Below are 25,511 nucleotides of genomic sequence, written 5' to 3'. Positions count from 1 at the left end.
AAAAAGATATGAATGTATGTTATTGAATTTATTCTTCCAAGCACGAAGGTATAAGTAGTCTTTTGTAAAATAGACCTTGAAAGAGCATAATTTCATGAAAAGAATGTTCCTTTCCAAAAAAATGCTTTTTTTGCCAAGTAATCATATGCAATTACAAAACTCAATCCTTCTCAAAATAAGAGAAATGTATCTCAAAGAGGGACAGTTAAAAACAAGATAATGATGAATTGCAATTAATATTTCAGCATTTTTATATTTAATCTATATGGCTAGAAATAATGTTACTTGGTAGATTACGGCCGACAAAAAAGTATGGAAGAAGAAAACATTCTGCGCCGACATCATTTAAAATTATAATAAGGGCAGGATGATGACGATGGAATTAATATTTCAGCATTATATCATAATGCTATACATACCTGCAGTCTAAGTTTCTCAACGGAGTCAGTTTTATCCTTCAAGAGTTCCTCCTTCTCCAAGTTGAGAGCTTGTATGATGACCTCCATCTCCCGGATACGGGTCGCCATCTCTTGTGGCGTCGCTGGCATGTCCTGGTATTACATGATTTATATTTATTTATATATCTATATGAAATACTATAAACTTAGAGCAACTGTATTGTATACATATTGTTGTACAGATAAACTTTTATTTTCTAATAAGTGTGACCATAGTCACGTCATTGTCGTTTACGATTCACTATACAAAAAACTCCAACCAGGCCGACAGGCAGGGCTTGCCATAAGAAAGTAAGAAAATGCATTTGTTGGCGAGTACATGACGCATAGACAACACAAAAGTAAATTACAGACAAAATACTCACCTGATAAGAAATATGAGAAACATAGAATTTGGCATAAGTGAAGAAATTTAAAGAGAAATATGTGAAAGCTTATTGTTTTCCCTACACAATGGAATAACCCTCACAAACCTCATTTTAAACTATGATAAAAAGCTCAAAACAAATAAAATAATCGAATACTAATAAATACCTGTGTCGCAATGCCAGTATTAAGTTGTTCATAACAGCGTACTTGCGCCTCCAACTCGCCATTCCTTTTGGACAACGCCGCCATTTCTTCTTTCAACTGTAGTATGTCTTCTGCGAATATAAATATTTAAGTCTAATAATAATGTCTTCTTACTTTCCTTTGTCTCACTAAACTCGAGAACGGTTGGACTGGTTTGGTATATTTTGGATTTTAAATCTTGGTCCTCGGAAGTTTTAAACGATACGGGCGTTACAAGTTTGCTGTGCTGTTAATATTAAATGTATTATTTTACAGGTAAATTTTTGTTTCATGTTGATTGAAATTTTGTTACAACTGATTGATTGGATTGTTATCTCAAGTGACACTTACAGCAAAACAATAACTATGAGCACTCAAAATTATATCTATACTAACACAATATAGAGGAAACAGCTCACAGAACATTTGTAACGAATAAACTCGGAAACTACTGCACCAATTTCAAAAATGTATATTCTAATGTGCTTTTATTTGATGCATGAGTAATAAGTTAACATCATTATAATGTAAATAATGGTTAATGGCGTGAATTATCAAACTCAGTAATTACTGCCAAAAGCAAACATTTTATATGATCTCACAACGCAAATTTTACTTATTTATTACTAAGTCTTCGTAAAAGAGGAACTAACTAAAGGAAATCCATACATTCCTTTTGCATTTATAATATTAATAGGATCCTTTCTCAGAGTTTAAATTATCTGCGTGCCAAATTCTACGTAAATGGTTTGATTTGGTTGTTGTTTCAGATGTATTTTTTTTAAATAATGAATTGTTTTTTGGTTCAAAAGGTTTCAAAGAAATTAAATAATAGTTCAACTCACCACTACCGCCATCTACCGCAGATCCACCCGCTCTCAACTCAGCAATAGTTTGTGCGAGAAGGGCGTTTTCTCTTTCTAACGCTTTTAACGCTGCTCGGTCGCCGGCGTTTGATGGTGCCTGCAAATAAATATTATTATTACATTCTTATAAATACATAAGGTTATAAATTAGGCTTTTCCCAACTATGTTGGGGTCGGCTTCCAGTTTAGCTGGATTCAGCTGAGTATCAATCAGTGTTTTACAAGGAGCGACTACCTGAGTTCCTCAACCTAGTTACTTGGGCAACCTACCTTGTATTGTAAGACTGGTTGTCAGACTTACTGACTACCCGTAACGACGGCCAATGATGATCAAATGACAGTCGCGACGTGAACGTGAAGCCCACTAGCACATACTGGTACATGTTCCACAGACCTGGCTCGGCGCATTCTTGGCGGGGCTGAGCGGGCTGGCGGCGGCGCCCAGGTCCGACAGCCGCGAGCCTGCTGTGAACGTGAAGCCCACGAACGGCAGGTGCAGGCCCGAGAACGCTGACGATGCTGAAGGAGGGGGGACGGCTTCTGATAGTCTGCAAATGGGAGACACATCACAATTTTAGGAATAAAAATGTTCATTAGAAAGAAGAACAGCCAAAAATCGCAACAAAACAAATCATAATTTAACTGCTCAACGGAATAAGCTGGAATTCGTTAAAGATGTAGATTGGGGATCAACAAAGTATTGTACTATCGTATCGTACGCTATACATGTATACGACCTAATACGGTTAATGAAATACATCTTTTTTAATATACTATAAGGAGATATTTTTTTGTTTTTTGTATCTTAAAGTGTTCTGAAACTACTGAACCAATTTGAAAAAGTCTTCCACAGTTCAAAAGCTTCATTGTCCCCAAGTAACATAGGCTATATTTTATCCCGAAACAAGCAGTAGTTCTCCGGGACATGGGTGAAACCGCGGGAAAACAGTCAGTGCACTACATAGTTAAACTAACCTGATATCAGTATCATCGACGTCGAAGTTGGAGGTATCGGTGGGGCTGGACACGTCGGGCACGAAGGGCGCCTGCATCTCGCGCACGCTCTCCCATTCCAGCTGCGCGAACCACGGGTGATTCTAGTAGGGAAATAATTATTTTATATTAATATACAGGCCCGCCGTAAGCGGGCGTGCAGCGCGTGCACCGCACGCGGGCGGCACGTCATAGGGGGCGGCAAATCGAGCGACTTATCACGTAATATTTAAAAAATACAATATCTTTTTACTAATGATTTGATTTCAATATTTCCGAACACAGCTAGGAATATTACTTACACTGCCGGTTTCAGTTAGGTACATCTGTTAAAAGGACATTTTCAAAATTAAAGATTCTTAAAAACGATTTAAGATCAACCAGTAGCGTAGCGTGGGGCAAATGCTATTTAGGGGGCGGCAAAATTAAACCATTAAAATTTCGGAAAAAGCCGCCCTAGCTTTGGTCGTCTCCTATCAATTTTGACTGTTTCACCCTTTGCATCCCCAAAAAAATTCGCGCTCGCTGCGCTCGCGGCTCCATGTCAGATATCGCGTTTTATCTTTGTTTAATTGTTGAGGCATTCAATTCCGAAAAAATATTTTTCGCGCACCTCCGTTATGGCTTTTTATGATATGTTTACTTCATGAAAACTCTAAGGAAAAAATCGCGCTCGCTTCGCTCGCGGCTTTTGCACTTCGCTTCTGTGCATATCTTACTTTTTGACTTTGCTTTGTTAATTTACAGTGGTTTTTATTTGTTTTGTGTCCTTAGACTAAAAATTTTCGCGCTCGCTCCCCTCGCGCTTCCTTACATGTCTTATAAGTTGATTTTTCAACGGGAAACCCACCAAATAACATATTTTACTGACTTTAAACATTGTTATAGATATTTAAGTGCGTTAGTTTAAGTCAGTGGTTCTTAACCGTGGTGGTCCGGTGGTCCCTGGAGGCATTCCAAGTGGTCCGCGATGCTTAGCTTCGCGACGTTGCTACTTTGACGACGTTATCTAACTTTATTTTTATAGACTTATAATTGCGAGGGGGGTTTTCGCATGGACGTATATCGAGTGTGTCGTACCTAGTCCCCCCCATTTATGAAAATGTATGTTTGGGCTACATTTTACGTAATTTTGGTTTTGAGTCTTAAATAAAAAATAATTAAAATTTCGCGCTCGCTTCGCTCGCGTATTCAGAAACTGTAGGCGCTTAATTTTGCATTTGTCAACAAGCAAAAAGTTAAGTACGTTTGGGCTAAATTTTACGTCATATTTGGTTTAAGTCCGATAAAATTTCGCGCTCGCTTCGCTCGCGCATTTAGAAACTACATAGGCAGGAGCACCTGGATCCGCTATATTTTTTGACAAAACGTATGTAGTCGTAGGGCGGCATAATCAGTTTTGCACGCGGGCGAACAAACAGCTAGCGGCGGGCCTGTTAATATACAGTTTATTTAAATGAAACCGGTTAGAAAATCTCAAAAGTCTGTTCGATCAGAAAAAAATATCTATTAGCGCAGGCAGTACAGTTAATGCCAAAACATGTAGAACGTTTCCACACTAGTGAACTCTGCCTAAATAAATGTGCTGTAAATTTGCAGTATCAATGAGGGCATTTATCCAAAATTAATCTGTAAACAAGTACTAAAACAGAATTGAAGGAAATTCAGTTCTACCAGAAATATTTCACGACTAACTTAAAGTATGAAAACTCCACAATACAATATCTGATTAATCTTACCTTAAAGTCTTGCAGTCCATTTTTTCCTAATCTATTTTCTGAAGAGCAAATCAGTCTGCGAATTAGATCCTTCGCCTCTTCCGATACCTGATGGAAAAACAATTGTGGTTTTTAAAGATATGTAAGAAAAATAATAAAATATCAAGATTCGCCGGTAACTGTATACTAATGTATTCATGTTTTACTTATTTATTCCAATCTTTATGAACAAGTACCTACTTTACTCCGGGAATGCAAGTCAAAAAGACTAACAACATTATCAAATGTTATTTATATGTATCCAGTTTCATCGAAAGCAGGCTTTTATTAAAATGGGAGAAGGCTGCGCAGATAATTTTAAAGGTTTCTGTCTCTGGATTCCTAACTACCGGTAACAACATGGACCCTGCTCCCTATTTTTTGTACTTTAACATAATTTTATTCTATTATTATTATTTACAATACCTGTGCAGCATGTTCATCGGGCGGCGGACAGTGGAAGGAGCGGGCATGGTTCATGATCTTGCCGTACGTCTCCACCAGCGACTCCGCGTAGAACGGAGTCTCGCCGAACAGCATCTCGTACATGCATACACCTGGGGACAAATAAGGAAATAAATAAAGTAAAATTCTAAATACATACTCAGAGCATTGAGCGATCGGTGGGACTGTCCAATGTTAGGCCGATGGGTGAGACTGCACACACAGGTCGGAGTTGGATGAGAGTGTATTTAAAAAATATTTATTGTGTAGCTATTTTTGTTTCTGTATGTGAACCTACTAACAATACATAGTTTAATAAGTTTTAATGTATTTACTAACACTATGGACCTCTGTCTGCAAATAAGTGAGAAATAAAATTATGAACCAATTGAAAGAAAAATTTGGTAAGGTACAGCAGACATACTGTATCCTCAACCTTGTTTTAGCTAAAACAATCACCAATCAATGGTAAGAGACAAAAACCGCTCACATTTAGACTGCAAGTGACATAGGATAATTTACATTAAACCAACTTACCTAAAGACCACCAATCACACTCTGGACCATATCTGCCTTGACCGTCTTCCATAGCCTGTAAAACGGTTAAGAAGTAAGTTAAAATGACCATCACATAACTCGCTTCGCTCGCTCATTCACTAGCTGTTTCTTGCGGTTTCACCTGCGTCCTGGGGGAACTTATTTTGGTACTCGGACCACATATACCTACTTACGGGACCACATATTCTTACTTAGTCTGGCTTCCCAAAAGTAAAAGAATTTCTCAATTTCGTCAAGTACTTTTGGGACCTTTAGGTACAATGAAACCAAAAAAAATAAATATAATATTAGTATAGAAGTTTAGACTAAATATTTGAACATACCCTCAATATCTCCGGCGATATATAATCAGGTGTGCCGACAGCAACATTGCTCTGCACTTTGCCGTCGTCACCCAGGCGTAAACACGAGCCGAAGTCAGCTAGACGGATATGACCGCTCGCGTCTAATAGCACGTTATCTGGTTTTATGTCTCTGTGGAAAGAAAGAAAAGTTATAATATAGCGCAGACACTACCACAGTGGAAACTGCCAAAAACTGGGCGGAAAATTCACTCGTTTGAAAGTGCTTTTGCCGAGGGATAAATGATTCCCAAAGTAACTGGATTGAGGCTGTATTCGGCTCAGCCGTATTTAAATTTGTTAATCCAGAAGTTGATTTGGAAAGTTGCTGAGCAAATTCATCATCATATGCTATTGTGGGATTTTTTTAGGCAATTTTTCGCTTACGAAAGGATAGCTCGTCGAAAATTAGGCAAATAGCATAAAGAAAATAACTACTATTCTAGTGCTTTTTTCCGCCAACTTAGTCCTAAATATACTGACACATATTCTATGTATTATTTTCCCTATATTTACAATATAAACTATTATTTAAAACTCACCGATGCACATATCTAAGTTCGTGCACGCTCTGTATGGCGAGCACCATCTCCGCAATATAAAACTTGGCCATATCTTCCGGTAGACGGTCTTCGAACTTTGATAGGAGAGTCAGCAAGTCACCTCCGCAGTAGTAGTCCATTACTAGGTACTGGAAATGGTATTTGTGAGGTAAATAACACGCTTGATTTTTATTGGGATTAGAGTAAAAATCTATTATTCCTTATTTTGCCAGTAAAAGGTAAAAAATATAGATTTGCGTGCAGTTCATATGCTTACATAGATAAAATCAGATGTACAATTTATTTAACCCGTTGCTTAGAATCGACTAAGGAGGTGACAATTAAAACGAATGTTACTAAATGAAATCATAATTTTGAATTATATTTTATTAAAAATAACACCACCATTTTCTAATCCATCAAAACTCGCCATAGATTATTTGATATCTTCGATTAAAAGTCAATAACATTCAGCAAAAGTGTAGATTTTAGGTAAAGCTTTCGGAACTTCAAATTTTGATCTGGCTGAAATAGCAACAATAGAAAACAACCAACATTTTAAAATAGTTCTCTTACCAAATTGTGTTCGTCCTGGAAGGCATAGTGCAGATTGGTGATCCACCTTCTATCACCAAACACGAGAACATCGCGCTCCTCTTGAAAACATGCTGTTTCTGCTCTCTGCAAACACAAACAACAATATACATCATCAGAGAGTAGCACTAACAAGGGAAAGGGGTGTTTCGGATTGCACGTTAGACTGTAGGTCCCAGGTCGGGCAAGTACCAATGCAAATTTTCTAAGTTTGTATGTAGGTACTTTCTAAGGACATCTTAGACACCATTGACTGTGTTTCGGATGGCACGTTAAACTGCAGGTCCCGGCTGTCATAGAACATCATTGGCAGTCAGAAGCCAGTAAGTCTGACACCAGTCTAACCAAGGGGTATCGGGTTGCCCGGGTAACTGGATTGAGGGGGTCAGATAGGCAGTCGCTTCTTGTAAAGCACTGGTACTCAGCTACATCCGGTTAGACTGCAAGCCGACCCCAACATAGTTGTGATAATGGCTCGGAGGATGATGATGACACAACTTACCTTGAGCATCTCCCACTTGTTGAGTATTTTCATGGCGTACACTCGTTCACCAGTGCCCGTGGTCCCGGCGGTCGCCGCCGCCATATTTGCGCCGCCATCCGTGCCCTGAGGTGCAAAATAATATACATATTACACTTTATATTATACAGTACTTATATCTAAGATTTGCAAAATTTACGTCGATGATGTCATTTCTAGTAAGAACTTCTCAAAATCAATAAGTGTTCATTCAAAGTAAGCTGAGAGACCACCACTCTCTCCATCTTATCCGCCCACCCTTCACCACTCCCTCCATCTAATCGAGTGAGTGGCATGTTTTAATCACCTAACCAGCCATGGTGGCAGAGTTTTGCCAAATCCACCTTACTGTTGAGTCAAAAGAACTAAAACACAATACACACCTGCATAAAAGACGCCCTGACGACGCACACTTCGCCGAAAGCCCCTCGGCCGATGACCTTCACCAGCTCGAAGTCGTCCCGGGATAGACGGAGCCTCTTCAACGCTGTGGCTACAGGTTTCACTGTGCAAAACAAACATACAAGACAATGTAATTAATCGTGGTTATATAATTCACTACGTTATGGACTCTCTTATGTACCTACTTCCTCTATGTACTACCCAATGTACTCCCTTATGTACTGCCTATATTCACCACCCTTGTTTACTGTCCTACGTACTCCTTTACGAAAATTTCACTTAAGCATCCTTGTCTTTAATTTTTCAATGCAAAGCTGAAATATTTAACTGAATCGAAAATTTAGGTCTAACCAATGAAAAATAGGTCATCCTTAACATAACCGGGAGTGATGTTGCACCTAAGTGTAGAAACAGTTCTGGCTTTAGACGTAACATATATTCACTTCCAACTTATAACATTACAAACTTACCTCTTTATCCCATTACGACAAAATCCAACCACCCAGAAATCCAACATTTTGGCGTATCTCAAAAACTTCCAATGCAACCAAAACCGACACAACTCAATTTCTAACACTCGTATCCACTTCAAACTTTTCACAAATATCAACGCCATTATAACAAAAAGAATCGAATAAAACCCCAGACTTCGAAAACGTATTACTGAGTAAAATGCAAGGGTGCAACTGCCGAGTCAAACCGTCTGGTTACGTAACAAGCAGTATACGGGTTTACCTATAAATATTATCAATCAATAACCATTGAGGATGCGCCGTAGACACTAGAAACCTATTCATACATAGAACTTCCTAGTTTACCTGTGATCGATTTAGAAGTTATTACACCCCGTTTGAGTGGGTACTTAACTAAAGTCAAACAATATTGATAGGACTTTGTATTTAAAAACTCACGTTTAGAAATAAAATGTAGCCAAAAATCATGTAAATTCAATAGTAAAAATTGCTTATTCGATTGCTTATTATTTTTTAAATATGCATTTGTATATAAAGTTCTATCAAGATTGCTTACTTACTTTGGAACGAAAGTTCGCGAAATTGAACACGGGAATTATTAAACTAACCCCTATAATGTAATTTGACAATTAATTAAGCTTTTCCAATGAATTTTGGTATTCATTATTCATAATCAGCTATTAAATGGAATACGAACTATAAAAACGATTGTTTATGTAGAATAACTTAATGTAAATAGAATATATTAGCCTAGATTTGGACTACCGTCAAGTAAACAGCCTTTATATACACTTTTGTTTACTTCGCAAGGCTTACATTCATAACTTAGAATGTATTAAGTTTTATTATGTAACCGACCTAGATTCTATGCTTTCGAGCTTGTTTACTTAGCTTAGTAACCATAATATCACGGCCCGAAGGGCAATGAAACATGTTCAAAAAGTTCTTAAGTGAATCACATTCCATACATTGGGATTAATACCAGATTAAAAACTGCTCCTGATAAACATACAAAACTAAGCGCGACCGGAAAATCGAACTCAGGATCTTGGGTTTGGAAGACTCGAAACCATTAACTTAAAGCAACAAGATGGTTATATAAAATCTTAAATTTCTCGTAACTCTTTTACCAAAAATAACTTCGTACTCAGACTATTTCGGACCCAGTGAAGGGGTGCAAAACTTTTCCCGTTAGAAGTCACGTTCCTGGCCATACTTTACTTTCAAATTAAGACCTACCTATAAATATTATGACACAGAAAGGGTGTACACATAATATTGTCTATTAACTCGACACAATTTTCAATTGATAGCACAATTGATCGCCGCGCATCGTGACAGTGGAAATGGGTCAAATAGAGATCGAATAGCACCACTTGACAATAGTGTCGACAACTTTTGTATTTCACTTCACAAAGTGCGAGAAAAATCTATTGAGTTATATGTAACATCATCAAGTCAGGAGCCACAGACGAAGAAGCAACGCATCTTTCTATCTAATTACCCTCCAATCCCATATAAACGTATGATGTATGTCTAATCTATAATAATAAAAGCTCCAAAACTACTGAAGCGATTTGAAAAATTCTTTCAGTGTTCGAAAGCTACACTCTTCCCTAGTAACATAGGCCATATTTTATCCCGGTACGACGAGGTTGAAACCGCGGGAAAGCGGTTAGTGATGATATAAGATACTAGCCGATAATAGAACCTGGAGAAGATTTCTAAGAGTCACCGTCATCTGCCTAGCGTTTTCCCTATGATAGGGTCCAGTCTAAACATAAGCAGCTGAGTACCAATGTTTTACATGGAGCGACTTCCTATCTGAAGTTCTCAACCCAGTTTTCCTTGCAACCCGATACCCCTTGATAAGACCGGTTTATTCAAGACTTACCGTAAGATATAAAGTCAGCAACAGCCTTCTCCCTCCTGAGGCTACTGTTGCAGCACTCATCGTACAAGACCAGTAGCATATCCACGAGGGTTTCCACACTGAGGCCGTGAGTGCGGGGCGCTTGCAGCCGCCGAGATATGAACATCTTCTCGATACCCCTAGGTAAGAGAGGTTCTCTGGCTTACTCAAGACTTACCGTAAGATATAAAGTCAGCAACAGCCTTCTCCCTCCGGAGGCTACTGTTGCAGCACTCATCGTACAAGACCAGCAGCATATCCACGAGGGTTTCCACACTGAGGCCGTGGGTGCGGGGCGCTTGCAGCCGCCGGGATATGAACATCGTCTCGATACCCCTAGGTAAGAGGTTTCCTGACTTATTGAAGACTTACCGTAAGATATAAAGTCAGCAACAGCCTTCTCTCTCCGGAGGCTACTATTGCAGCACTCATCGTACAAGACCAGCAGCATATCCACGAGGGTTTCCACACTGAGGCCGTGAGTGCGGGTCGCTTGCAGCCGCCGGGTATGAACATCGTCTCGATACCCCTAGGTAAGAGAGGTTCTCTGGCTTATACAAGACTTACCGTAAGATATAAAGTCAGCAACAGCCTTCTCTCTCCGGAGGCTACTGTTGCAGCACTCATCGTACAAGACCAGCAGCATATCCACGAGGGTTTCCACACTGAGGCCGTGGGTGTGGGGCGCTTGCAGCCGCCGAGATATGAATATCGTCTCGATACCCCTAGGTAAGAGGTTTTCTGGTTTATTCAAGACTTACCGTAAGATATAAAGTCAGCAACGGCCTTCTCTCTCCGGAGGCTACTGTTGCAGCACTCATCGTACAAGACAAGTAGCATATCCACGAGGGTTTCCACGCTGAGGCCGTGGGTGCGGGGCGCTTGCAGCCGCCGGGATATGAACATCGTCTCGATCTGTTTGAGGCGTTTGATGCCCAGCACTGGGGAGAAAAAGAAGACATTAAAATCTACTTTATAGTACTCTAAAATTGTTTGATTATAGGAACTAAGGATCAATTTTAGAAAAATTGGAACTAGGTTTGAAACTAAAGGCACTTCCATACATTCAACGCGATGTACCACCTATGTTCGATGTCAACATCGGACTGTGTTTGAGAGTTCGGTCATCAATTTTAGGGTGTGTACACTGTAAGTAATTACTGTTACAGCCTTTTTATCGTCCCACTGCTGGGCACAGGCCTCCTCTCACATGGAGAAGGATTGAGCATTAATCACCACGCTTGCTCAATGCGGGTTGGTGCTTTCAGACTTTATAGTCCAGGTTTCCTCAAGATGTTTTCCTTCACCTTTTTATCAGCCATTGGTGTCTAAGTATACTTAGAAAGTACATACAAACTTAGAAAAGTTGCATTGGTACTTGCCTGACCCTGGAATCGAACCCACACCCTCATACTCGAAAGTTTGGTTCTTTACCCACTAGGCCACCACGACTTTTTAAGTAATTAGCCTAATTAAAATTATATAGGTAGGAACACAGTTGAAAATATACCCTTTACATTAATATTAATAGTTAGTTTAAAATCTGAACAAAAGTTTAACAATAGTACCTAGACTCAGGAAATACCGGATTTCAGACCAAATTGGCTAAACTATTTAAAATAAGGATATTAAACATTATTTATTCATCAATCAATGGTAACTACGCTAAACCAAATCGCGGATGATATAGCTAATAGGAAAATGGTACACAGGAAAAATTAACAAATACCTACATTATTATGAACAATAAATCCTATACAATGATTAAAAATAAAACTTTTGATTGTAGGTACTCGTAACGTCCTGCCGGGGCTGCGGGATTGTTCGAAAGATTTACCGCGGCCCTGGTACATAAAGGGCCATGGTGGGTTTTAGTTAGTAAGAGTCTGACACTCACGCTGCACCCACAGCGGGGTCATTTGATGATTTCCCTTAAAAATAAAACTCGTAACGTAGCTGTATTTTTGCTAGAACAATAAGGAAGGCCGACAGAAATAAGTTGTTTTGCAAAGTTGAAGGTCGGGCGATGTAACATATGGTACATGTGTAAAAGATCGACTTGGCAGGGTTCTTATTCAACGGGCTAATGACGAAAGGTAATAGGAGAAAGTAGTTAATGAATTGCAAAGTGCAGATGTATATTAGAGAGATGAAATATAGATACGAATATTTTGAAACGAAAGAGTTGTTTTGTTTGATTGTTTCAACGTGTTAATGTCAGATACAACTGGTCGATTAAAAAAAATGATTTGGTGTTAGATAGCTCATTTATTAAGAACTTAGTTAAAAAGCCGGGTTTGCAAAGCAGTTTCTCCGAACAACGTGCAAAATCGCGGGAATCAACTAATTTCTTTAAATCTTAAACATACGATTCCAGACAAATATATTAGTCTACAATTTGATTGACAGCCTAACCATTAGACGGCTGATTTACGAACACAAATGAACGCTCGCATCTATAAACGTGAGTGAACATATCACTTTGAGTATCATTCTTCCTCGTATTCGCTGTAAACACAGGCCTGTTTACTAATAACTCAAATGCGCTGAATTTGTGCAGTTTATTTAAAAAGAAAACATCTGTTATTCTGGTTCCGTTTAATTCGGATTAAATCAACAAAAGTATGAAGGACGATGTGAGTTTGATTCCTTTGTGACATCATGGCGCTTTCTCATAAATATAAACCTCAAATTACCTAATTACCAAACAAAAAATAGTATATTCTTTAATATGCCACTCATCAGGCTATCCTTTTCACAACTATGGGGCCGGTTTTACATGGAGCAACTGCCAGTCTGAATTCTGAACTCTTCCTCCCGAGCAGAAGCTTTAAGCTTTGAGCACCTTAAAGTGTAATATTCTGAATCTTTCGTTACAACATTAAACCCACTGGCGCTATCATCATCATCTTCTCAGAGTTACGACGCTCACTGCTGAACATAATACTTATTTCCATAAGGACCAGTCACCCTTTTGTCTCGAAACCAAGAAAGGAGATTGGGCAAGAATGTATGAAGTTTGGTCCAAATGTCCACCACGAACGAGACCTATGTAATTAAATAGTCCACTTAATTTAGAGTAACTTTTACTAAGAAAGTAAAAAAAAAAACAATGCCAAAAAAAAGTTATAGCCAAAAATGTATTCTCAATTTTCGGAGGTTTTTGTATGTTATCATTATAATTTTTTATTTTATTCCACTTCCATTTCCGCACTTTATCTAAAACTAAGATGAGTAAGACACATTTGCATATAAACAGTCCATATTTTTGCCCAATGGATGTACGAATCACTAACCAATTGAGGCGCTAGAAGTGCTTGACTATACTCAGCGGTTCCTGGTTCCAGCGGTAACTGGTGGTGTCTTCTCTCTAATAATGAACAATTCTATTTTGTCAGAAGTTACAGAAAGTACGAAAATCGAACATCACGAAAAGTAATTGAAAAAATGAAATTGAAAAAATCTGTAAAATGTTGTATTTGATTTTGCTATAACTTTTTTCTGGCATTAGTTATATTTTTTTTTACTTTCATAACAAAAAATGTTCTATATTTAACGGGCTATCTAGCCATATAGGTCTCGTTCGTGGTGGACATTTGGACCGGAATCGCCCATTGTCCTTTCAAAAATACACAGATTTAAAAAGCCCATCTAATCCTTTTATTAGTTTTTAAGTAGGCGCCTCAATACGACACTTGTGAAACAATAGCCATAAAATGATTAATTTCTACTCGAAGATATAGATTGACCGATAAGACTACGCAGTGGCATATTTACACGAGGTGAATCAGCTACTCTATTAATACAAACAATAGATTACGATAGGATTAAATGGTTTATGAAAGCCAGATTTGGTACGTGTTAAACTCTTGGAAAGACTGCAATGTAATCGTCAAATAACTTTGCACTTTTGAAATCCTTTTTTTTTTGGAGTTGCAAATGTAGAAACATTTTCTGGTCTTCCAAAAAGCTACCGTCATTTATCCTCTGAACAGTCAAATTAATTAGAAAATTGACGACATTCCAAGCGTTTATAATATTGGGTTAGGTATAGGTACTAGGATATCAGAAACAATAGGATCAATATCCGATGCATTACTAAACGTTTTTCCTTCCGCGAATCTATTGAACACTATAATATTCCTATATGTGCAATTTGCCACTTTACGCATTGGTTTTTCGCGCCACTAATGTCCTTATCCGGACTAATGGGGGTTCCGATGTAGTTTCATATTTTTACTAAGATCCGCCCGCGGTTTCTATTCAGCTTTAATTACCTAGCTACATTTAACACAGAATATCGAGGGAACTGCATCAGACATCCGGATAAAAGTAACCAATTTTCTTTCTCATGTTACAGGCTATCTGTGCACCATTTTATTTTAATTAAATCATTACGGAATTATTTTAAAAGTAAGTAGTATGAAGGCAAAAAGTGATCTTATGTTACCCCTTTTCTTAAATATAAGGGTGTACTACGCCGAATCGAATAACAAATAATCGAATATCAATTGATCGACCACTATAAATCGAAATTCTAAATACTCGAACATTCATAATATCGAATGGTTATTAAATCGAACATTCAATACATCGCGCAGTCAATACATCGAGTGTTCAAAATATCGAATGTTTGCTTGATCGAGCGTTAAATGCATCGCATACTCATCCTATCGAAAAATCTGTATTTTTTATGATTATAAGAAAAACTCAAAATTTTATAATAAATCACATTTTAATCTTTAATTCTTATCTTCTAAAGGTACATTTTAAATTTTTGTATGAATTGAAAAGGCAAACGCGGGTTTGGGAAGACCTACTTTACAAAGAAGAGGCAAAAGGGATGATAATGCGATTGAAAAAATATTAAATAATAATAAAAACTATATTAAAATCTGTTTTATTATAAAATTTTGAGTTTTTCTTATAATCATAAAAAATACAGATTTTTCGATAGGATGAGTATGCGATGCATTTAACGCTCGATCAAGCAAACATTCGATATTTTGAACACTCGATGTATTGACTGCGCGATGTATTGAATGTTCGATTTAATAACCATTCGATATTATGAATGTTCGAGTATTTAGAATTTCGATTTATAGTGGTCGATCAATTGATATTCGATTATTTGTTATTCGATTCGGCGTAGTACACCCAAATATAAAATACACGCCCTCTTGGGACTTATTTAATGTGTTATGCTTAAAACCATTCAACCTACGTTTATTAGTTCAAACTGCCAAGTTGCATAAAGAGAGTAAAATGGGTTTCCTTTCTTTAAACGGCAAAGCGTGTTCCATTTTTCAGGAGGCCGGTAAATGACCGAATTGGCTGGCGCCCAAAGGCTTTACAACATGAAGGGTAAAATGCCAATTTGGATACACCCCAAACCAAAAGCTTGTCAGAGCTTTATGCCAAAATATGATGCAGAATGAAGGTAGTGGACGACATTATATTGAAAACTAGAGTGACCAAATTTTTTGTTTTTGTCAATATAATGTAACAAATTGGCTTCCGCCAGCAGTTTCACCCACATATTTCGGAAACCACCTCACGCACCTAAAGTAGTCTTGCTCGGTAAATGGGCTATCTTATACTGATTTATTTTTTTCAAATCTTTCCAGCAGTTTTAGCGTGTTCAAGCGATCAAACAAACTCTTCTGCTTTGTACCTAATATTTGTTTGTTACTCATTCAAAATAACCCTACTTAATGGATTTTTGTAGATTGAAGTATTTATAAGCTTATGTTTATACTTGTGCGGAAAATAATACCTACAGGACCCGGGCGAAACCGCGGACACAACTAGTATAGAATATGATACAATCCCATTAAAAAGTCGATGAACTAACACAGAGCGTTAACATAAAAAAAAACTTCATTAGACAAACAATCATACAGGAAGCAACATGGCTAAATTAAAAAGGACATCCCATTACTAAAAAGTATGTAACATATATGTACATCATAAACGCACATAGTAACACTATGAATCAACGCTTGCAATGCTAATTAGTTTACAATGGTGGGATAGATAATTGGCTGTATGACTGAAGCAGCCTTGGAAAAGGTGCCAATTGTAAATTCTGTTTGTTTTTTAGCATATTCCATAATGAAAATCGTTTGTGGTAGCCGGCCTAAAAAGGACTGATCCTTAGCTAAAATATGTTGTGGAGTCCCCTTATAGTCTTAACTGGATGCAACTGAGTAAAAATGTTTCAACTGCCTAAGTGATCTTCTCGACCCAGTCTTCCCGAGCAACAAAATACACTTGAAACTTATAACGCCCCTCTTTTTGTGCCAATGGTGAAAAAAAAATAACAATAAAAGTGGTGTTTTCCAAACAATATTATCCAAATCCATTCAGTATTTTTTATTCAACATTTAAGACTAAACATTCACTATTCTGATGGAAAGTGAAGATTATGTATAAAATACTAAATTAAAATCCTATTTCAATAAAAGATAACTAAATAGGCGTATTATGTAAATGCAAACATTTATGTTTACAATACAAATAATGGGAGATATTAGCCATGATAATATAAACATTAATATTTACTCAATTCATTCTAATTCTTGATCATTGATAAAAAAAGTTAACTGTTATGCAAATAATATGTATATGTAAAACAAATAGGACTATTTGATGACCAACTATTATTTGTTTTGGAGATAAAACTTATATCTCGGAAATATTGTATAAGACAGCTAGCTAAAATAGTATTTGGTTAAAATAGACACAATTGATATTGCATTGTTAAAATAAAGTTTTTTTTTTATCGAATAGTATTTATTAGAGCAGGATCACTTCCTTGGCTTGTGTTTCGCCTTTACTTTTATAAGTAAAGACAGATAACGAAAACTGAATAATGCAATTTTCTAATAGTAAATATTTAACTAATTATGCAAGCTAATAAAGTAATGAACATTTTTTACTATAACTTTCCAAAAAGTACCCATTAAGTAGTTAACTTATAAACTTCATTTTGATATTAGATAAGAAGTAGCCCTATGTCCCTGAGGCTTAACAGGATTTCATCAGCATCATCATCTTTAGAATAGAAGAGAGTATATTCCGATCTGAATTGAATTGATCCGTTGATAGTATGACCAAATATAAGCCACCAAATACAAACTAGACATTCTATCTACAAAATAACTTCAGTAGGATGAGACTAGACTAAATTAAATAAGAGACAGTGGTAAGTAATTAACACCTAGATCAGTAGTTGTAAATTACACTTACTTTCTATCTAGTTAACATGCCTGGGTGAGTCTGGCTGGCTTGCAGGTACATTTATATTATTTTAAGTTGTTGCATATTTTATACTTAGTTCTTCAAATGTTAGTTGAAGACTTATTGATATTGCATTTGATATACCTATGTATTTACCATACTTGATTTGAGGGACTTAAAATTGGGATACAACTTTTTATTTCAAAACTCAGTCCATAAAAAATGCAAAGAATTGCTTAATCAATAAATAGCAGCATAAAGCAATAGTTTATTTGTTTTATATGTATTGTGTAAAAAGATCTCAAATGGATAATTTTCAACTGTGTTCCAAAATTACAAAAACTAGAGATTCAGACTTATTTCTAATTGATCTACTTACCATAGTGATGAAAGTAAGATTTTTAAAAATATATTGAAGGTACATAGTGAAATTTTTTTTTTTTTCTACACAGAATATACAAAACTGCTAAAAAATATAAGAAAATAATTACCTGGCACATTATTGGAAGGGCCTAAAGCCCTATCCGGTGAAGAGTCCTCCTCGTCAGACATATTGGAACCGTTCACACCATCAACCATGAGTATCACTCACTAAATGTCAACACTTGGAGACAAAACACTTCATATTACACTAACACTATGTCCTAAGAGATTCATGTACAAAATCTACTTTTTTTTTAAACAAGTTAAGGCATGCAGCTTATTGTTTTATCTGTGGTGTCAATGTGTTCCATTGTTGTTTCTTCAGCATCTGGAAAAGAGGTTTTGTGTTGGCTGAATGATGTTATTTCAATAGCTTTTCTAGAATTAAAAGGTTGCTTCTTTTGATAGAAGAGCCTTGTTCTTTTCAATGTCAAAGGTTTTTATTTCATTTAGACTTAGTACATGTGCTTAAGAAACTTTTTATTTTATTAAAAGCGATTGCAGGTAGGTATATTTTTTTTCCTATTCAGAAGTACCTACAATAGAGTTTTTTATTGTACCTCCAGTTACTTTAAATATTTGAAGGTACATATTTTAACAAAAAAACTAGGAATGTATAACTTCAGAATCTAAAATAATATTAAAATAGAATTTTATTGAAGCTTTTCACATCAAGACAGAAGGTCACCAATATTATAAATAGTTCCATGTTTTAATAACATAAAAATAGATTCCTAGTGTGTAGTAATACTGTCCTCATTCAAGAAATTGTGAAACTTTCATATCTAATTATTGTTATCTAAAAAATTAACATAGCTGGTTTATCTTGCTGATAAGGTGTTTACTGTATTCTATTTACTAATTGTGATTGTTTATATTTTTTTACTTTTTTATGCACACATACATGCAATCTTTATATCTTGCACTTCAAGGAGCATGACTCAAGAAAAAATGAAATAAGTCTACCAATAAAAATGCGAGACGATTTCTTTGTATGACTCTTAAAATAAACAATTATTTTAAGATTTCTCTTTGCGCAAAATTGACTCACAAAATAGCTTAATTAAAGCTAAGTTTAGTTCTAAACAGGAAAATAAACAGTAACTAGTATAAATAGTTGTAAGTCGTTTATTAGTATCGGCGCCGTGAGTGCAACTCCTTTAACGATCTCGCCTAGGGTCAACAGGAAATTAAAACCGATTTTAGCCATTGTCTAACAAATCAAAAGGCGACAACTGCTTTCTATTCATTGATTGCAAGGTTGCGGGTGTCACACAATACCAGAGCGCTTTCGCAATCCCTTACAAATGAACTTTTATGTACATTTTTATACCAAAAAAAGAATAATGAATACCGTGACATATCGATACGATTTCCGCATCGCGACTATAAATAAACAATAACATGTACTTGCGTGCAGCTAATGCAGCACCCCGTTGATGCATTTCTATTTTCATTATATTTTTATATCGCTCGGAACCGAACACAATACCACTGAGATCTTAACCTATATTTTTTCTATCGATTGTTATGCAAAAACACTTAGATGAGTCATCGTTTACACTTTTATACAACACCACAACAACAGCTTTATAATATTCACCTGGATATTCCGTTAACTTTAATTGATTTTGGCTATGGCTACTAAATCATTTTGTTTAAAATATTTTTCGATCCTTTCGAAGCAGACATTTTACTCGGGACACTGACAGTGTTGCTATGTTGAAGAAATGAGAAGTTTGTAAAAATAAACAAGTTCATCCAATGGAAATTATCTACAAGATAAGATTTTTACTTTGTACAATTTTACATTCATAACAAAGTAAATAATGGTCGAGTAAATTAATTTAGACTAAAAAAATGAAATACAATGAATATCGAATCTCTTCAAGTTGAAACATTTGAAATTATATAAAAAATGCAATTTAATAAATGGATCGTGCCTTATGCTTTATAAAAGTTTAGGCACTGATTAAAATTATTTCGCTTTCTTTGCGAAATATTTATGTATCATTTTCACTGATAATAACATTTTAATCCTAAGAATGACAAATCGAGCAAGAATTAACTCAAAAATGTGCCACTGTTTGCTAAACACAGAAGTCGTCAGACTGGCAACGTCTCTACCGGATGTAGAGACGGAAATACTTAAAATACTAAAACTTTTAATTTACTATTTAAACTAATTGCTAATATTTATCAATTATATGAAGAAAATGCTACTTTATAATTTATTTTAGTAATTGTTGATTACAAATGTTTACATTTAAAGCGATACTTTTACCAAAATGCAATAAATTCCTTTGTAAAAAGTAGCTCCATTGATCGAGCGTCATTTGTACGTAATGGAGTCGATGTTCTTTTCGACAAGTTGTAATTGAAATAATTATATAATTTTGGACGAAATATCACATAAAACTGTTTGTTATTGTGTATTACTGGATTGCAGTGAATGGTTATAGATAATATATGGATACCATAAGCGTTATTAAGCTTTCAAACAACCTCGTTTTATCAATGGTATGTGTGACATCAAAATATTTTGGAAAGTTCGTTCAATTTATCTTTTAGATCTAATATAAGTGCATAATCTGACGTGAATACCCTTAATTACGTCTCAAATAGTGATCCCCATAAGTTATTTGCAACGTGCTATGTCGTAATCATACAAAAATCCGAAGGCTTTGTCGCCCGCGTAATTGAGTAGCAAAACGGAAAGGTCATGCATTCATATTCACCTTTTTGTTTTCAGAACGATGATCGTCTTTATATAAAAGCAATTGTGGTGCGCGAGCAACGCATATTATAGTTTTGGCTGCGAACCAGGACAAGTGTTAATGGTTTTGAGGGGGCATCTCTGTGGACCACAGTTAGATGAAGGTATGGCCTCAGATCAACCTGTGAAGAAGAAACAGAGGATAGACGCGCCAGATATCGACGAGGGTAGCGATAGATCCACAGAGGATGTGCTCACTGACATATTTGATGCTGAGACTACCCCAGCGGAAACATCTGAGGAGTTCCCATCCAGGAATGGTGAGTCACCTGACAGCGGAACCGTCAGCGAGGATGCCGTTGACTGTTCCAGCCTCCTGAGACTACCCAGTGACACCAATGTGGAAATTATACCATCCTGTTCCAATTCAACTCCACATTGGAGCTCGGAAGATGATAAACTGCTTGCCGAGTTGAGAATACTACAGGATGCTCTTGTTGGTCAGTGTTTATGTAGATTTAATGATACTGCAGTAACTCAACTCTTTGACAGACAACTCAATATTGTTTCTTGGCCTCTGACATGTTCGCTCACATATTTATCTACGATGCAGCTTATGTTCGATATATATTTAAAACAAAACAGTACAGGCACCATTTGTTCAAAAATAATGCAAGCATGTGACATATTTGTTAGAAATAGGCACGATTGGATAACGGAGGTTGTTGAGTTGGCAGATCATAAGAGTAAATTCATAACATTTGTAGCTTGTAGGGTATTAGCTAGCTTTCTAATAGTCTCCAAGGACACGGTGGATGAGAACTGGCTACAACAAATTGCTGAAAACATTTACCTGTTTGATAGAATCAACAGGATCACAGTACAAAAAATTAACTTCAGTCTAGATATTATAAAGAGGATAGTTGAGTGGAAGGATGTGGAACAACATCCTTTAGAAGACAGTAGTTATATTAATTCAGCAGGGACCATGCAAGTTCAAGAAGATAATCCGTTTAGGAGTAGTGTTGGTTATGGTGGTAGCAGCAGTGGTGACATGCCTTCAAGTTCCCACAGTAACTTGCATTGTGCATTTTCTAATTTACAAACACATGGTGCACCATCCACATCTTCAGAGCAGGAGGGTTCATCAACGTTCAGACTAAACGAGCCAGTATTAAAGCTGTCATCTCCTGACCAAAGAGAGATGGAGCAATCTGAGTCACCTGAACCTCCTCAGTCAAGGATAGAAAGAGTGAACGAACATGGTTGTGTCACTGTCATACTCACCGACTCTGAATCCTTTGACACGTCTCACATAAAATGCCTAACAATAAAAACGCTAGAGCATCACTGGCCTGTGCTAGTAAAAAATATGAAGCTTCTTCTTCTAAGGTACCTGAATTTAGCAAATGCTGAAAATTGTATACTAACCTTTTTCTCGTTATGGGAGAATATTATAAGTGTGAAAGCGAATCTCTCAGTTATAGACACTAAACCGTTTTATGCTGACTTGCAGGGCTTTGTAGACTTGTTAAGAAATACCGTGCTGCCCAGTCTAATATATACTCATTTACTAAGTTTGTTCAATGAAGTTCTGTGTTATGGCTCTACTTTAGCACTTCAAGATATTTTGCCTGAGGAGATATGCTGCCTGGCACACTCTATCGTGAGATTTGTCAAAGACTTCAGGTTACTAAGTGATGTAAGGGTACAAACAAGTAGAAGTGGTTTTGGATTCTTAGGTCATGAGTGCACAATTCTAAGAGATTATTCATTAGCACCAGCAATTGCACCTTTGTCGTCTTCAATACAACTGGTAGACCAGAACTATGGGGAGGATGAGGATGAGCATGACGAATCGCAATCAAGGAGTGAGGTTGATAAAACAATGCTACAGAGAATGTCACTATTAGTACTGAAATCTGTAGCTGTTACTGTAAAAGAAATGCGATGTGATTCCTCTGACAGCTCAATAGACTCTTCAGACTACAATGCAATACAAGATATGCAGATTGTCGAAAGATCTATTCGCGATGTTCTTAAAAAGCTTGATGTTTTTATCAGAAATAGTTTAGAATTCCATCCAGAGACTCCTTTTACGAAAATGCTGATACATTTGTTTAGCGAGCAGGATGATTACTTGATTGAATCAATGGTGTGTACTCTTGATATTACTGTTGGTATTGTGTACAGAAACTCGATGTATCCTGACCTAATACCAATGCTGAACCCTATATCTTCGTTCATAGAATTCCTGAAGGTTGTGTCACATGATAGCGATGTGTTACTTGATTATTTAGTGAGCAACGAGACATGTTTCTTGCTATATCTGTTGCGATTCTTGAAATACGTGAGGAGGAACTGGCCGAAGTTTTTGGAGACTTGCCAGCAAGCGGACTCTGGGGGCAGCAGAGGTCTGGATGATACGATGAGGGTTCTGATCCGATTGAGGTTACAGATCAGCAGACTGGTTTCAAAGTCTCTGTTCCCATACAATATAAGTCCCGTGCTAAGATTGTTAGAGGTCTGCGAAAGTTTGTATGAAGGTAATGAGTTTAGCTGAATATTCAATAAATCATGTCCTGAATTTTTCACAGCAAACTACAAGTTTAAAGAAATGCTAGACTTAGACGAGATATGATTTAAAATGTTGCCATCTGTAATTGAATGTTTCGATTTTAGACAGCAAATGGGATTTTGCAAGCATATTGAGTAAACAACTTCTTGTTGTTAATTCACAACACAATTCGAACTTTTTGACCTTAGAAATCTCGAAATCATAATTTCATGACATATGACGTCATAAGTAAGGTCTAGCATTCCATTCTTACATTGAAATAAACTATCTTATCTACAAAGACTGCCAACTCATTTAACATTCCAAACTTTGCTTAGTTATGTGTAGTAGTTAGCTATAATTAATTTATATTAACTTTTAGTGCTGTAACATTTGTAATATTATGTGTAATTTTAGTTTAATCTGTAATTATGTGTTACTCAGTCTTCCTTTTAGAGTATGTTCCTTTAATGCAATATGATTAAATATTGGGACACTGTGCTTATTTAATGTACAAAAAAATAGTTAAACTAAAATATTTTTGGTGTTAAACTTTTTGTGCTGGAAAAATATTTTTGATATTTTAAATATTTTGTGCTGAAAATTTTGCAATGCAGTGTTCCAAAAAATGCCCAATAATGTGCCTTACCGTTATGTAAAATAGGGTGCTCAGTAATAATATTTTTATGTAGAAATAAAGTGCTTTTCAAGAAAATATTTATATAGTATATTTAGTGCAACCATTTTGCATAATAGCGTTTATCAGTAGTCTAAGATGATTTTTAGAATTAATTTATTTTAGTTTTTAGTTATTCGGTTGTATTATACATATGTTTAGTTTCGATATTGCATATAAAATGCGGGTCTAATACATTTTGTTTAAAACTAAATTATATTCCATGCCACAATGATGTACATAAATGCCATCAATTACCATTTTATAAGTAAATGTAATCAGTATTAATACAATATCCTAATTTATATCAACATTATAATATTAATAAAATATTATTGCTGTTTGGTAAACTTATTTTTAATATCATTGAATATAAGTATTGTAAAACATCACCTTAATTGAGTTTTAACATAATCATTTAAAAAAAACTATAATGTTCATGTAAGTTCCCCAGTGTGAAAACTTGATTTTTTTCGAAATAATTCTTCATATCATATAATTGCATAATAAATTGGAAAATCAATCAATCTTCTACTGCTGGACAGATTTAAATAAACTTTCATACAAAAATACAACATAAAAATATTATAAATAAGTTTACTAAGCGACAAACCATGCTTCGACTACGGGATCTTATATTATATAATAGCTTTAAGTGATAGAACGACAACAGACTGTTATGTAGGTATAAATGTGTCCATTTTGTTACTTCCATGTAGCTATTAAGATGTTATTTTAGTGTTTTTTTTTCATTGGTTAATTGATATGATTACTGAATCTCAAAATTGTGGACCTCTTAAATCTGCGAACAGTTTAAAGTCTCATTATAAATATTTCAGGATTTTTATTTAAAAATTGGCTAAAAAGTAAAAAAAAATAATTTCAAAAATATTATTGGAAATTCAGTGCTATAGTAAGTATTTTATTAAAATAATTAAACCTTGATCTTGCCAATAATACTACCGGAAAATAAGTATTATTATCATGGAATACTTTTTCACATTATAAAGTATTTTTTTTAAGTATTAAAAATTTGATAGCAGTCAATTTTAGATTCCCTTTCCCCAGGCCATTCTTAGAGGCTGATCATAATGAACTATCTAAGAATCATGCATTTTAGTTTACCTGATACTTTATTACAACTATTTCATTAATAAATGTTTAATGAATATATTCCATATTTTTTGGCTTTCGTTTGTATTCTAAATCTTAGGTTAACTAAGCAAAAATTCAAATTTTGTATTTATAAGCAGTAATTTAAGTACTTGTTATTGTTAAGTAACAATAATTTAATTTAAATAACGACATTAAAATGAAATATTTTTGTACATGATGAAATTTTCAGTTTTATTTTGATCTTGACACATACTCATACTCACCCCCACACTCAATAAACCATATCACAAAATGTACAATTACATAATTTTATATCTCCGACATTTATACAAGAGCCACTTATGTTTAGTGGTGGATCTATGTCAAGCC

At 35.7% G+C, this 25,511-nt stretch overlaps 2 protein-coding genes across 2 annotated transcripts in view; one reads left to right on the top strand and one right to left on the bottom strand.

Annotated features, from left to right (window-relative positions):
* The window catches only part of LOC110380158 (serine/threonine-protein kinase Genghis Khan), a 51,852-nt gene extending 32,022 nt beyond the window's left edge, over positions 1 to 19,830 (bottom strand). The window contains exons 1-16 of the mRNA XM_064042438.1: positions 19,681 to 19,830; positions 18,146 to 18,405; positions 11,174 to 11,353; positions 8,009 to 8,130; positions 7,608 to 7,712; positions 7,088 to 7,192; positions 6,512 to 6,660; positions 5,952 to 6,102; positions 5,608 to 5,662; positions 5,053 to 5,183; positions 4,609 to 4,695; positions 2,852 to 2,973; positions 2,271 to 2,424; positions 1,856 to 1,973; positions 993 to 1,102; positions 420 to 551 (exon numbers count right to left, since the gene is read on the bottom strand). Coding sequence (XP_063898508.1) covers positions 420 to 551; positions 993 to 1,102; positions 1,856 to 1,973; positions 2,271 to 2,424; positions 2,852 to 2,973; positions 4,609 to 4,695; positions 5,053 to 5,183; positions 5,608 to 5,662; positions 5,952 to 6,102; positions 6,512 to 6,660; positions 7,088 to 7,192; positions 7,608 to 7,712; positions 8,009 to 8,130; positions 11,174 to 11,353; positions 18,146 to 18,233 — 1,809 coding nt within the window. The 5' untranslated portion in view covers positions 18,234 to 18,405; positions 19,681 to 19,830. The remainder of the gene's footprint in view (positions 1 to 419; positions 552 to 992; positions 1,103 to 1,855; positions 1,974 to 2,270; positions 2,425 to 2,851; positions 2,974 to 4,608; positions 4,696 to 5,052; positions 5,184 to 5,607; positions 5,663 to 5,951; positions 6,103 to 6,511; positions 6,661 to 7,087; positions 7,193 to 7,607; positions 7,713 to 8,008; positions 8,131 to 11,173; positions 11,354 to 18,145; positions 18,406 to 19,680) is intronic.
* Positions 19,831 to 20,403: 573 nt separating this feature from the next.
* Positions 20,404 to 24,872, top strand: LOC110382631 (protein lines). Its single transcript, XM_021343290.3, has 2 exons — positions 20,404 to 20,597; positions 20,830 to 24,872. Exon 2 carries the CDS (start codon positions 20,915 to 20,917, stop codon positions 23,354 to 23,356), a length of 2,442 nt encoding a protein of 813 aa, XP_021198965.2. The 5' UTR covers positions 20,404 to 20,597; positions 20,830 to 20,914; the 3' UTR covers positions 23,357 to 24,872.
* The last annotated feature ends 639 nt before the right edge of the window (positions 24,873 to 25,511 follow it).

Source organism: Helicoverpa armigera, chromosome 28 (genome assembly GCF_030705265.1).
Source record: "Helicoverpa armigera isolate CAAS_96S chromosome 28, ASM3070526v1, whole genome shotgun sequence".
Taxonomy (NCBI): domain Eukaryota; kingdom Metazoa; phylum Arthropoda; class Insecta; order Lepidoptera; family Noctuidae; genus Helicoverpa; species Helicoverpa armigera.
Note: the sequence above shows the minus strand (reverse complement) of the source record. Positions and strands in the feature narration are given on the sequence as shown.

Bases quoted from the DNA above. Each gene is read 5' to 3' on its own strand.
- LOC110382631 (XM_021343290.3), top strand. From the start codon at position 20,915: ATGGTTTTGAGGGGGCATCTCTGTGGACCACAGTTAGATGAAGGTATG.